Genomic DNA, 14,735 nt, shown 5'->3' with positions numbered 1-14,735 from the left:
GCAGTGCCTACACCTCATGAATTAATGAAGAATGTTTACTTGTAACACCCAGTGCTAGAATTGAGATTAACATGTCTCTAAGGTACACAAATGGAAAAAAAAAATCCCATTTCACACATTACTCATTTGATACTGAATTCTCAAAACCAAATACTTTAACTCACATTCTCCATTTGTTCATGAAGAACATACTGTAATTAATTATCCAAAGTACATGGAGAACCTGACGAATCTATACCTGTGTTGGAGAGAGAGAAATGGTTATATAGCTTGAGGCCATCACCTCATCAATCCTGGGACCAGGTAAAAGGACAGGTCTCCATGATCTTTTACAGAATATGAGGATTGAACCAACACTCTGCACCGCACAACAGCCAACCGAGCAGAATCTTCACTTAAATCAGACACCTACGTGCCAAAATGAAGGACGATGTAGCGAATCAAATCTCCCTGCTTCTCTATCTTGTTATCAGTTACCATTGGCATCAATTTGTCATAGTATTTTGCCAAGTAAAAATGTCCATCTTCCCAATCCGGTAACAAAGTGGTTACTTCCTGCAAACATGGAAATTGATTTGTCAAACTGAAGGATGAACCAAGAAAATAATTAAGTGTTCTTTTAAAAAAAAGCCCTGCAAACTATCAATCATAAAATAATTGAAAACAAAAGCACACTAAAGTTGTCACATATTCAATCTTTATGAAATGGAATAATGATGTTATCAGAGCCAATGAAACCTTTCAGAATTAAATCAATGCATGACAGTTCTGATTACTTTGAGATGCTGACAATTTTAATTGTTAAAATTATATATATGTCTTAAATATACAATGAAATTTGAAATGTTATAAGTCCACGCCTCCAATATTAAGCTCATATTTTATATCAAACACCACGGCTTAACTTTAGGTATCCACCAATATAGTGCTCGACAAAGATGAATTCTTTAGCCAATCTCCGCAGTGAGCTGTGGGGTTCTCCATTTGTATTTAAATCTTGTGTATGGAAAAAATATATCCTAATATTTCAGCAGTGATTGGAGATTTGTTGTTCGAGGAGGGGCAAATAAAAAACAGTCACATTTATTTTTAATTTTAAGAGAAATGAAAATTCTTTTGGAGGACTTTCACTAGATTGGTATTAATTGGAATTAATTCAGTTTCAGAATCATTGGGATATGAATATAAATTGTAATTCAGTTACCTTATATTTTTTCATAACTGCATTGCTTTCAAAATTCGCTGTCTCTTCCATAAAACGTCCAACCAATAGCACAGCTTTCCCCTTTATTAAGCAGCTTTTATCATCACTAATTTCAGCTTCTGTATCTCCAAAACACAACTCAACACCTTTCTGCAGGACGATCAATGCTTGGTGAACATCCCCCTAGAAATAAATTCAATGGAATTTCATTACACAGTATTAAATAATTAATTATAATCAAGAGGAATTAGTTTATTCAACGTGAACTTTAATTTTCTTTCAATACTGAGAGATCAACATGTTGATCTTTCACCAACAGATCCTACACTTCACTCTTATCCTGATTTAAAGAATAAACTGACTCTGTAGCAATAATGCAGAGCAAATACTGAGCAAGCATGAATATTCAGCACAGAACTGATTTTGAGGAGCAGAAACTAACCATGTTACTTTAGGTGAACTGAGAATCACTTGTGAAAAAAATGAAATTCTTTATGTTACAGTTTAAGATCTTCTAGTAAGATTAGTCCTAGAGATATACAGCACATACAACTCATCCATAACAACCAGATATCCTACTGCAAGTCTAGTCCCATTTGCCAGCATTTGGCCAGATCCCTCTAAACCCTTTCTATTCAAATACCCATCCAGACGCCTTTTAAATGTTGTAATTGTACCAGCCTCCACCACTTCCTCTGGCAGCTCATTTCATACATGCACCACTCTCTGTGTGAAAAGGTTGTCCCTCAGATCCTTTTGAAATCTTTCCCCTCTCACCATAAGCCTGTGTCCCCTAGTCTTGGACTCCCCCAATTCAGGGAAAAGACCTTAGCTATTTACCCTATCCATGACCCTCATGATTTTATAAACATCTACAAGGTCATTCCTCAACCTCTGACACTCCAGGGAAAATAGTCCCAGTCTATTCAGCTTCTCCCTATAGCTCAAATCCTCCAAACCTGGCCACACGCATGTAAATCTTTTCTGAACCTTTTCAAGTTTTGCAACATCCTTCTTATAACAGGGAGACCAGAACTGCAAGCAGTATTCCAACAGTGGCCTAACCAATGTCCTATACAGCCGCAACATGACCTCCCAACCCCTACACTAAATGCACTGACCAATAAAGGCAAGCATACTAAATACTTTCTTCACTATCCAATGTACGTGCAACTCCACTTTCAGGGAGCTATGAACCTGCACTCCAAGGTCTCTTTGTTCAGCAACAGTCCCCACGATCTTACCATTAAGTATCTAAGATCCGCCCTGATTTGCCTTTCCAAAATACAGCATCTCACATTTCTCTAAATTAAACTCCATCTGCCATTCCTTGGCCAATTGGCCCATCTGATCAAGTTCCCGTTGTACTCTGAGGTAACTTTCTTCACTGCCCACCATACCTTCAATTTTAGTGTCATCTCAAAACTTACTAAATATACATCCTATGTTCACATCCAAATCATTTGTATAAATGGCATAAATCAGTGGACCCAGAACTGATCCTTGCGACACACTGCTGGTCATGGGCCTCTAGTCAGAAAAGTAACCCTCCAATTGGTGTTCAATAAGAACTGCAGGATGTTTTTAATGGAAAGTGAAATCTGAAATCTGAATAAATCCTTGCAGATTTAAAGAAACAGTTTAATGACTACCAACTACAGCAGTCATTCTGTTTTGTACTCATAAGAGAACATTTGTAAAATTACAGTCACTAGGTCAGGACATACATCTGCAAAGTTACACTTGTGACAACTCACTGATTTAGTGCACTGTAAATCGAGCCCTGCTACTTCCAGAATTTAAACATTTCATAAAGTACACAAAGTTCCTAAAATTACCTGATTTTTCAGACTCATTGATAGAAAGCATGGAGCCGGTTTTTGAACTGAACAAGAATCACTATTTATGATAAGTAATTAGACTCTAGCTACTGGCAATTATAAACTAATAGCAAAAACAGCCCTAATTAAAACTCTAATCCTCTTTGAAACTCTCCCTCTCACACACACACAGACACACACACAGAGACACACACACAGAGACACACACACACAGACAAACTGACAGGGTGAATAGGTTATGGGTTGAGTGGAAAAATGGGAAAAACAGTTTTGTCGTCTTTGTTTCCAAGATTCTGTTATTGAGACTATCCTTATGACCCATCTGCTTGCCAGCACATTCAGTCGTCTTTCTTCGAATGCTTCCACTGATTGGTAAGAGATAAAAGTTGGCCAGTTTACTCAAAAAAAGTACCTGACTCATCATTTAAAAGTAATAACATACAGAACCCTTGTAGAAAAGGTAAACTGGTTTCCTCAGGTTCACACTGAGTTTTGACTGCAGAGAACAGAGTGTCCACTCCAGAGCTAGGGATGAACACTTCTATCTCACTGTAATTTATCCCCAGCTCCAAGCTGTTCCAATCAAATAGCTTTTGGCAGGCAAGAGTCTCTGTCATTGATAACTCGTCACTAGTCCATAGATCAACCAACTTCTTTGGTAACAAAACTGCAACTGCACACCCCTTTCATTACCAACAAAACTTGATCAAACAGTTGTTTAGGCTGGCATGGGAGTCAGGTTACTTGATTTGCGAAACTACAGCCACTCTATCAAACACTGGGTTTAAAACAGCTCTCTCTCATTTCGATCCAAAGTTTTTAAAAACAATTTTTATAAAATGGCCCTTACACATTTTAAAGCAGACTCCATTTTGAAAATAGGAAGTGTTAACACTGAGTTAACAGGTGTTAACATCTACCTTCCATCTAACTTTAGACTTCACTTGAGATTATGAAAACTGCACATATATGTATCACTACTTACAAAAATGAAAAACTCACAAATGGCAAATAAATATATCAAAAAGCAAATGCAAATGACACCTGATTTTAGTCCAACAGGTTAATTTGAAATTGCAAGCTTTCAAAGCTCAGCTACTTCCTCAGGCCTGAGGAAAGAGCTGAGCTACAAAAGCGTAAAATTTCACATTAGCCTGTTAGCCTATAACCTGGTGTCATTTGCTTTTTGACCTTGTCCACTCCACTCCAACTCTGGTATCTCCACATCATAAATATATCAATTAACAATCTAAGAAATCACTTGCCCTAGCTGTAGCTAAGAATGAGCTGAAATATACAGAAAAGGGAGAACAAACAGGACTGCAACAGAACTATCAACCCTCGACTTCCAAGAGAATTTCAACATTGCTGAGTTGAGGCAGTTGCAAAAGCAGCTGATTTTAGGTGTTAAATTTGTAATTAGATTATGAAAGAACTAGTGTGTTCTCAATTTATATAATTCACAAAGAAGGCCCAACTATCGACTCATCACCAGTATCTTTTTTTCCTGGAATAAGCTGAGATAATTAGTGGTTTCTGATGCCTGCAAACATCTGAGTGCAACTTGCATTAGACTTGCCTTACATCCCTAAAGTAAAACTTGCAAGTGGTGTCACTTTGCTAATATTAGACATACCTTGGACCAAAGCCACTTTGCTCTTTCAATGTAAAGCTCAGGTAATTTGGATTCGCCTGCATTTAAGAGAGCATTGTATGCAGTTTGGTGATGGCCTGCTTTCCTGGCAACTCTGGCACTTTGCAGCCAACATTCTCCAACCAGCTCACTGTAGTCTGTCCTATTTACAATCACAGATTAAAATCAATACTTTTTAAAAAGAATTAGAAAACATAATAGTTTTAGCATCTCTTAAAAATAACTTCAAATTCTTACAAGTCCATACAAAGGGAAACTGTTTGCCTTAGCTACATAACCATCCCTATGTGTTAAACCCATTTCCAGGCCTCTGTTAACACAAATAAACACAAAATGCAGGAGAAAACCACAGGTCTGACAGCATCTGTGGAGAGATCAGTCTTAATGTTTTGAGTTGGGTATGATCCTGCTTCAGAACCAAAGGCAATCTGAAGAGGAGACATACCAGGTCCAAATCTCACTCCATAGATGCTTCCAAGCCTACAGAATTTCTCCAGCATTCTCCGTGTTTGTTTCAGATTCCAGCATCCATAGTATTTTGCACTTATTCTCGATTAATACAACTCAAGTTAATTGAGATCTTCCAATAGCATTGACAGTGGAGATTGTAGAAACACTTTGTTGAGTCCAGGAACACATGTATGGCCTCCCAGGAATTTCAGGATTAACTTCACATTTGGTTTTACATGTTTGCTCAGCCTGAAGCACTATTTAGAAATAATTTTGGGCGGCACGGTGGCACAATGGTTAGCACTGCTGCCTCACAGCGCCAGAGACCTGGGTTCAATTCCTGCCTCAGGCAACTGACTGTGTGGAGTTTGCACGTTCTCCCTGTGTCTGCGTGGGTTTCCTCCGGGTGCTCCGGTTTCCTCCCACAGTCCAAAGATGTGCAGATCAGGTGAAATGGCCATGCTAAATTGCCCATAGTGTTAGGTAAGGGGTAAATGTAGGGATATGGCTGGGTTGCGCTTCGGCGGGTCGGTGCGGACTTGTTGGGCTGAAGGGCCTGTTTCCACAATGTAATCTAATCTAATCTAATCTAAAAAAAAATGGGAGATCCAAATGCATATTGTTGTAATATGCAATATCTAGGCTTCAGAAAGACTTTCCTAACTTAGCAAATCATCACCAAATTGTAAATGCACCATTTCTAGACTAAGTAGTTCTCTCTATAAAATTATAAATAAGATATGTCAACATACGTTTTATTGACATGGAGCAGTGCTCTGCGTAGAGCCAAGACGGGCTCCTTGGCCCGAAAGGAATTCTGAGTCATTTCTAGCCGAGCCTGCCAGTTGAGAGGATGTTCTTGTTTTTTATGATGTTTCCCAGATTCCTGGTGAAGCAATCCTCTGACACTGTGCTCCAGCTCACACAACATATGCAATCTGGGTCAAGGAAAATTACTCAAAATTAGAATTGTATAATATGGTTGGAGCAAAAATATCTAAAAGTGTGGTCAATCCTAATAGTACCTGACGATGTACTCATAACCTCGCTGATAGGACCCTCGTTCAAAACTTGCTGCAGAGAGAGGCACAATCTGTTCTGCTCGGGTAACCTGCAATTGTTCATAGAAACGCTCTGCATTGCTCTGTTTAGCAACGAGCAACAGTTGTCCAAGTCTTACGCTCCAAGAACAGGATTTCCCTTCTAAAAGAAAATTATTATAACTGATCTTACACAAAGTCAAAAGACATATTTCACAAGGGTCACTTAAAGTTATCGTTAGAGGTTGCCAGTCACACATTTTTGTACTTTGCACAATTACTACCAAAGGCAGTATTTAAATTTAAAAGGCACTAATGTTCGAGTTAAGAAAATTACAAACACCACAATTTGGATCTGAATTATATTCTGGTTCCTAGGATAGACCAGAAGGGTCCAGAGCAGAGCAGGGGCTATCGCGAGGATGTGCAAACGGACCATAGCATGGTGGCACAGGGAGCCATCCAAGATGGGTAGAAAAGAGAAGTGCAGTTGAAATCAGGGATAAGATAGCCATGGAAATAGACACTGTGGCCAGGATCAAGAGTCCCAAAGGCTGCTTGATGCCTGGGTTCAGGATATCTTATTTGGGCTGCAGAGGAACCTGGAGTGGGAGGGGAATGATACAGTTGTCATGGTCCACTTAGGTACCAACAATATGGTCAGAAAGGGGAAAGACGTTCTGCAAAGGGAATGAGCAGCTAGGGGCCAAACTAAAGCAGAACCAAAAGGTGGTAATCTCTGGATTACTTCCTGAGCCATGAGCTAATTGACACAGGGTCAACAAGATTAAAGAGCTGAATGTATGGCTCAAACACTGGTGTGGAAGAAACCAGTTTGAATTCATGAGACATTGGCACCAACACTGGGGAAGAAGGGGGCTGATCCAATGGGATGGGCTCCACCAGAGAACAGAGTCCTGGTGAACTGCATAACTAGGGCTATAAATAGTGGTGGGGTGGGTTCAGTTGCATGGAAAATTATGGAAAAAGTTAAAGCCGGGAGAGGATTCTGCAGAGGTTATTAAAGTTTCCAAATCAAGTAATAGGTCGGAGAGTATGGAAACAATCAGAAATATAATTTCAGGCACAACAGGTAAGAAAATAACTGTAAGAAGAAGCACAATTAACGGAGGGCTGAGTGTGTTGTACTTAAATCCATGCAGTTCATGAAACAAGGTAAATGAGCTTGTAGCACAAACTGAAATTGGCAAGTACGATGGGCAGAGAGGGACAGGGTTGCCTTGTTAGTAAGAATTGAAATGAAATTAATAGCAAGAAAAGATAGAGTCAAAAGGCATAGAATTTGAGAGGGTAGAGTTGAGCAACTGCAAAGGAAAAAGATACCCTGATGGGAGTTATGTACAAGTCTCATAGCAGCAGTCAGGATGTGGGGCAGAAAATTAATGAGGAGCTAGGATCAGCATATAACAATAATCATGGAGGAGGGGCTTCAATATGCAGATGGAATGGGAAAACTGATTGGTAGCAGATCTCAAGAAAAGGAATTTGTGGAACGTCTTAGTCTTTTTGGAACAGCTTGTGGTAGAGCCACGAGGGAACAGGCAATTCTGGATTTGGTGATAGGTAAGGAGGCAGACTTGATTAGAAAACTTAAAGTGAAGGGACCCCTAGGGAGCAGTGACCATGATATGATAGAATTCACCCTGCACTTTGAGAAGGAGAAGCTGGAATCAGATGGAACTGTATTATAATTGAATGCAGGTAACCACAAAGACATGAGGGTGGTGTGGGCCAGAATTGTGTTAGAAATCGAATGTCCATTTGAGATATCTTACACATAGTCAATACATTTTAATCCAATTTATTTTGATTCAATTATTACCTGTAGCCACATAATTCTGGAGCAAGTCCCAATGTGTGAGTTTCCATGCTGCCTCAACTCTGTATGTGTTTAATTCAGAGGTCCACTCAGGCCTGTGAATAATAGTGAAAAGTAAACGTATAACAGGTTAGTTTTTGTTATTACAAGAGTCATATGTTTTCATTTGTGCTAACACAGAGGTATCTACACTAGGTACAGCTTTGAATCATGTGTGTCCAGATTGAGAGGGAGATTGATGTGGCCAGAGTTGGGGGGTGGTCATGATTGGGATTGGTGGCAGGGAGTAAACAGAGGTTTGGCAGGGTTGGGAGATCAAGGCTGGGGAGGGTAAAAGATCAGGACTGAGTGGTAAGGGGTGAAGAAGATCCTTGTTTGATTTGGGGAGTTTACTATGGTTGTGATCCCTCCTCTATGGGTGAGGCCCACCACCGACACAGTTTGGTTGGCGTGTATGGACATGACAGACAGTGAGTGAAAGAAAAATGAACAAGAGCCATTATGAGTGAGAGAGGGAGAGGTAGTGTGTGACAGTGCGAAAGTATGCATGCATGACAGAATGAAGATGGGGGTGAGGGAGAGAGAGAGAGAGAGAGAGAGAGAGAGAGAGAAAGAAAATGTTTATGAGTGCAAGGAATTATAATGTGGGATAGCGAATAATTTAGAGCGTGAGAATGAACGCAAATGAAAGATCTGGAGAGATAGATACAGTGTTTTATGACTCCAACACCACCTCACAAACTGAAGCTCCCACCTTACCCTGTGAGTGTGAGGGAGATTTGGGAAGCCGTGCCATACAATGTTCATTTCACATTTTTTTTTATTTGTTGGCTTGTTTGTATAAAACTCAGATGATTAAAGGACCAGAACACTATATTTGAAACATTGATAAATTAATGATAAAGATATCAATATCCATATTGTTGGGTTATCAATAGAACTTGACTGTCAGAAAATATTAACAATTTTTTAACTTTTATAACTTAATGTGATTTGAGCAATTTGCAAAAGCAATGTATTTAAAAGGCTGATTAAATTATACCTGCTTGCAAGTACTCCATTAACCTGAGTGATTACTGTGGACAACTGGCCAAGCCCAAGCATAGATTTCATCAGTCCACGATAATGAATAATCTGATTGAAGAAAAAAAAATGCCACTTTTAAAGGATCTCTTTCAACAAACACATACATACCTCATAAACATTATTTAGGTATGTTCATGAATGAATCTAACCTAAACACTTTTGCCCAAAACATCGATTTTCCTGCTCTCAGATGCTGCCTGACCTGCTGTGCTTTTCCAACACCACTCTAATCTTGGCTCTGATCTCCAGCATCTGCAGTACCCACTTCCGCCTATTATTTAGGTTATACTGATCACAAATATTTCAAATTTCAACAGAATTAAGTCACGGACAGAGTGGAATTTTATTTCTATCATTCTACCAATGTAGAGATCCTGAATAAGGGCCAGATGTTTTCTCACAAAGGATGTCAATGGGTTGGAAAAGAAAGTAGTTGAAGTGTTACTGCTCACATTCATAGTGTGCTGAATACCTTGAGAAAATCACAAACCAAGCCACAAAGTATCTTCACCTGCAATCCATCCATGCGCAAACTGCAGCACCTGTGTCCGGTTTCTAAGATTATCCAGCATGGACACACTTTAGGAGCTCCATTTGCACCTCAGATTACTTTAGTTAACTGAATACCAAACAGTAACCTTGGACGCATGGAGTATAAAGGGCTCAATACTATATCATTTATACCACAGATTCACAGACCAAGTATAATGAACTTGCAATATAGAATGTGTAAATGGAAATTAAATATTTAAATCAATATCTAAAATTAAAATTTAAACACAAATTCTGGTTACAATGTTTTTGTCAAAAAGTGGACATTGGTGCACTTTTATTGAGTTAGTCATTTCTGGCATTTACCTCATCAGGTTCCAACTGAATAGCTCTGTCATAACATGCTGTAGCATCCCTCAGCAGTCCACTGCTCTCATGTTCTAAAATCTGTTCTCTGAGAGATCGCTCTCCTTTACGGATTGCACTCACTCCAGCTACACCATCTGGCTCATGCATTGCTGCATATAGCTTCTGTATTTGGAACAAGAAAACTGTCCTTACTGTGCCACAAAAATACTTGCACATTTTTTAAAAATCAACTTCATTGCACAGGTGTTGTTCTGCTCTTGTCAAATGCAGAATTAAAATTTCTCTACACAAAGCATTCACTCAAAGGAAAAACAAACTACTGTGTATGCTAAAAATATGAAAGAAAATAATTTATATATCGAGATCACGTTTCGGGTTCTGACTAAGCATCACTGGACTTGAAACATCAACTCTATTTCTCTCTCTCTATAGACGCTGCCAGGCCTGCAGTGTTTCTCCAGCTCTTTATGCTTTTTCAGATTTCCAGCATCTGCACTTCTGTTTTATTTTATTCAAAATAAGAATGAATTCATTCAGGCAAAGGAGGGTGGTGGTATGCGGAGACTGTGCAAGTCTCTTTTCAAGGATAAAGCAGAGATCTTTCAGACCATCCAGATGGGGGAGTTGATCTGTAAAAGGATTGCATGTCCTTGGTGAAAAGGAAGCAACTAGGACCAAAAAACTAAAAATTGTGGAACCAACTAAGCATCAGAAAAATTTGGTATTACAACTGTAAGTGGTGTTTTTGACTGGCATGTACAAGATGGGCCAAAGGCCTTTCTCTGTGCTGTAGATTTCTATGTCTCTATAGTCACTAATAGAAGAGGGGTGAAGTTGAGTAAGGGCAGATAAATTAGAGACAAGATAGGAATAAATAAATTTAGTCGGGCAGGAAAAGGCTGAAACAATGGGTCCATCAGGTCGTCCTGGTTATGGAGTTTGGGAAGAAAGTACAAACAGGCTGTGCAGGGTTGAGGATCAATGAGGTGGGAAGCTCAGGGGATGAGGGGAAATCTCCACAGGAGATGAAGTCAGTGACAGTCCTGGAAACAACAGCTTGATATTCAGTGGTGGTGTCATGGTCAAGGGAAGATAGGTGCCAGTATCTGAGATTTGGCAAGCAGCTTTTGCCAGGTACAGGTCAGCATGACAGACAACAACAGCACCATTCTTTTTGGCAGGTTCAATACCAAAGTCAGGGTGAGACTGAAGAGAACAGAGTGCAGCAAGTTTGGAGGAAGGCAACTGAGAGTAGGTGAGAAGACCTGCACATTAAGGTTACCTATGAGCATCATACAATAAATGCATGACATTTTGTTATGTATTAAACAGAAACCATTCAAATGTCATTCAAGGAACAATGCGCTACAGTGGGGCATGAGTTATAAGAGAATTACACTTCATTAAAAAGTATGAAAACCATAAAGAATGACCTAACAGAGTGCAAATTGTCTGTAGAATACTGAAATGTTTACTGCATTTTCAGGTTAATCATAAGTTTACAGAGGTTTCTTTGAACCTCAAATATTTCAAACTTGTTTCCAGATTTCTAAAGTACTGACCATATTGTAAATTCCTACTACTTATTTATTCCTTTGACCTGTAAAAATCCAAGATGCTGCTGAATGTTCTCTTTCTTTTCTGTGATGAAGGATTCAAAGTGCATCACTGCTCGAGTATAAGCCTTAGATCGAAACGAAGCAACAGCAAGTGCATCCTGGGGTATGAGGTCCAGAAAAGAGGTGACATTTTGATACTCTTTGTACTCTGAGCTTGAAACTGCAACAAAACAAACAGTTTTGTGGTAAACAAATTTATTGGAATAGTATTTTATACAGAAAAGAAAACATCCTTCAAGACATTTCTACATAATTAGCATATAGACCGTCAGTCAAATTAACTACATCAGCCAATTTTTTTTAGTCACATACATCAATCCATCATGCAATCAACCAAGTGAAATAATAGTTATTCTAGTTTCACAACAATGTTCTCATTGCATCACTAATCATCGATGCATGAAATAAAAAAAATTATTTTCACCCACACCTGTGCTTCTCCTGCAGCAAGAGACATATAAAGGATTTGTGTATATAATACGTTTTGTATTAAAAATTTACTTCTGTGTTTTGATTTTGAACTTGTTGCATGTGGGTTTTGATCCATGCGTATGCTAGGATTTAATAATTAACATGTCAGTATTTCTGGAGTCATGATTTAAACCAATGTGTATCAGAAAGCACATGACTGGGGTCCTCCTGGAGTGATAATAGGATTTGTTTGTATTGTGAAGGGAGCAAATATTGAAATGCATAACTTCCTTTAGCTTGGAAGAATCAGGATTTTTGTTTTGCTTTAGGCTTCAGTTTATAAAAGGCCTGCCCTGGTCAGGTCTCAGAACAGTTTCTTCTGGTACCTGATTACTGTAAGGTGATGGTGAAGGAGTAGATGGGATTTTGTTTTGCCATATATTTTGCAATATTTCAAATTGTGTTTTATGCATTCATTCAATTTTATCAATGTGGTTCATTCAGTTTTATCTTCATTCCTTTTGTGCAATAAACTTTCATTTTATTGTTGAAACAAAATCTGGAGAATTGTGTACTTACATTTCATCGAAAGGCTATCCTCCAAAATAAAAAAAAAACTATCAAGGGAAAAACAGGAAAAGACAGGAAAGAGAATTGAAGATTTTTAGATCAAACATGATCTCACTGAATGGCAGAGCAGACTTGATGGGCCAAATGGCCTACATCTGCTACAACATCTTATGGTAAATTCAGCTAAAATCAGAATATTGTATAGCCAGGAAAGAGTTTCATTTCAGTGACAAGGTTTTGAATTTTTATAGTAAGATCTTTATCTTAGAGTTTTGGAACAAAACACTTTTTACTTATGTCAAAATCTGATATACTGATTTTGTTTGGCAAATTTTGAGATTAGAATTTGAAAAGGAGCATCAATGTAATTAACAGCTTGTTAAAATGAAACAAAAAAACAGATCTCTCATGAGGAATCACATGATGCTGATTACATTCAAATGTGACCTGACTAGCAGAACAGATCTGCACAATACAATGGTACTTCCTGCATGCAATTTAACAATTAATTATTCTTCTTTCTGTCAATGCATTACAGTCAAGAGTTTGAAATTATATCAGAACTTACACTAATTAGTTTTGCTATCCTGTTGCATGTTAGACAGAAAACATTCACTAACAAATATTTCGTGAATAAATACATACAAATAATCTCACCTAGAGATTCAGGTAAAGTAAGGATAGTTACCAATGCTTAATACTGCATTAAATCATTCACTTCCACATTTTAAAATGGACAATTTAGACCTTTTAAAAGATATTTTACTTCCTCATTCTTTTGTTAAAGAATCATTGGGTAAGTGTACAACAATAGCCAGAAAGTTCATACGCAAGAAAATAGGAAATATAATTACCCTCAAGTTCATCGGAGTAACAATTTGTAGTTTTTAACCAGAGAGTAACACAATTGTATGTAACTTTTTTTAAATTATGAAGTATAGTTTCCATTGTGAAATGGCTACAGACATGTCTCACTCAGCTGTAGCTTCTGAACGATGATTAAAAGTATGTTACTTTTAAAGACTCACCATTAGGTCCCCCTCTGTCTTTACTGGATCTGCTCCCACTTTTCTCAGAGCTAAGAGCCTGTAATTTATGTCGGGACCACTGGGCAAGATGATCCAACATAGAGAAAACAGTCTGAGTACTCAACTGACTCAGATCTGATGCACTGTCCTGCAAAGTCCTGTCCGAAGCTTCGTCATTCTTTAGAACAGCCATCATTTCTGAATAAACCTGCAGAATAAGTTTTAAAAGAAATTCATCACTATTTACTGCCACTTTCAGTTAAACATCAGTAATCCTTCAGCAGAGGGCTTGTCAGACTGAAGCTGAATCCAACATTGATCTGAGCGACCACATGCTCAACATTTCAACTCAGATTGCCAACAGATTAAAAAAATGACTGAAATTGCTCAGACACACACTTTCTTTTAAAATCTTGCCCACAAGTGAAACAATTCAAACAAGTCTAATTCAAAATACAAACACTTCAATTTTATTCACTCTAGTTTTATTTTCATCCAATTAGTTTCTTTCCAAAAAAAACAATTTTTAAAATACTGTTTCTGGAAATACACCCTAGCCAATCTTTTCTTACCCATTTCCTCAAATTAAAATTTGGAAGTTTTGTTTCATGGACTGATGTAATTGCTAATTTTTGTTTTGTCAATCAAATGTCCAAATATTGGATGATAGCTTGATCCAGATAAACTTTATTATATTTTTATACACTAAAACAAGAAATGGATTGCTGAATGAGTATACTTCAGGTTAGTCCCCAGAGCATGACCAATCTTTAAAATCTAAAAATACTTAATTGCCCTTCTCCTCTCTATACAGATCCAACTAAATAACATTATGATTTTACAGGTACGTTTCTTGAGGAAAACTAAACAAATTAGGATCATCTTTGTTAGATGAATATTAACTGTAAGAATTTCAATGTATTGATTGGTTCCTTACTTCACGTTGATCCTCTTCATTACACCCAAGCAAAACGTATACTAGGATATGAGGTAGCAGATAGATTGTCACTTTAAAATCATGTTTCGTAATAAAGCTGCAACAGTCAAACACTTTTCTGGCTAGCTCACTTCGAACCTGAAAGAAGACATTTTGAGATATTTACCAAAGCTTGCTCTGAGAATTTAAAGAAA

The 14,735-nt window shown here is 38.0% G+C and overlaps 1 protein-coding gene across 1 annotated transcript in view; it reads right to left on the bottom strand.

Moving 5' to 3' along the window:
* atr (ATR serine/threonine kinase) overlaps positions 1 to 14,735 on the bottom strand; it is a 90,705-nt gene that overhangs the window by 24,622 nt on the left and 51,348 nt on the right. The window contains exons 26-36 of the mRNA XM_043702780.1: positions 14,542 to 14,679; positions 13,605 to 13,812; positions 11,577 to 11,755; positions 9,974 to 10,138; positions 9,072 to 9,163; positions 8,033 to 8,124; positions 6,175 to 6,352; positions 5,902 to 6,087; positions 4,682 to 4,841; positions 1,205 to 1,387; positions 413 to 555 (exon numbers count right to left, since the gene is read on the bottom strand). Coding sequence (XP_043558715.1) covers positions 413 to 555; positions 1,205 to 1,387; positions 4,682 to 4,841; positions 5,902 to 6,087; positions 6,175 to 6,352; positions 8,033 to 8,124; positions 9,072 to 9,163; positions 9,974 to 10,138; positions 11,577 to 11,755; positions 13,605 to 13,812; positions 14,542 to 14,679 — 1,724 coding nt within the window. The remainder of the gene's footprint in view (positions 1 to 412; positions 556 to 1,204; positions 1,388 to 4,681; positions 4,842 to 5,901; positions 6,088 to 6,174; positions 6,353 to 8,032; positions 8,125 to 9,071; positions 9,164 to 9,973; positions 10,139 to 11,576; positions 11,756 to 13,604; positions 13,813 to 14,541; positions 14,680 to 14,735) is intronic.

This window comes from Chiloscyllium plagiosum, chromosome 13, assembly GCF_004010195.1.
Source record: "Chiloscyllium plagiosum isolate BGI_BamShark_2017 chromosome 13, ASM401019v2, whole genome shotgun sequence".
NCBI classification, from domain to species: Eukaryota; Metazoa; Chordata; class Chondrichthyes; order Orectolobiformes; family Hemiscylliidae; genus Chiloscyllium; species Chiloscyllium plagiosum.
The sequence above is the reverse complement of the archived record's forward strand: the minus strand, read 5'-3'. Positions and strand labels throughout refer to the sequence as shown.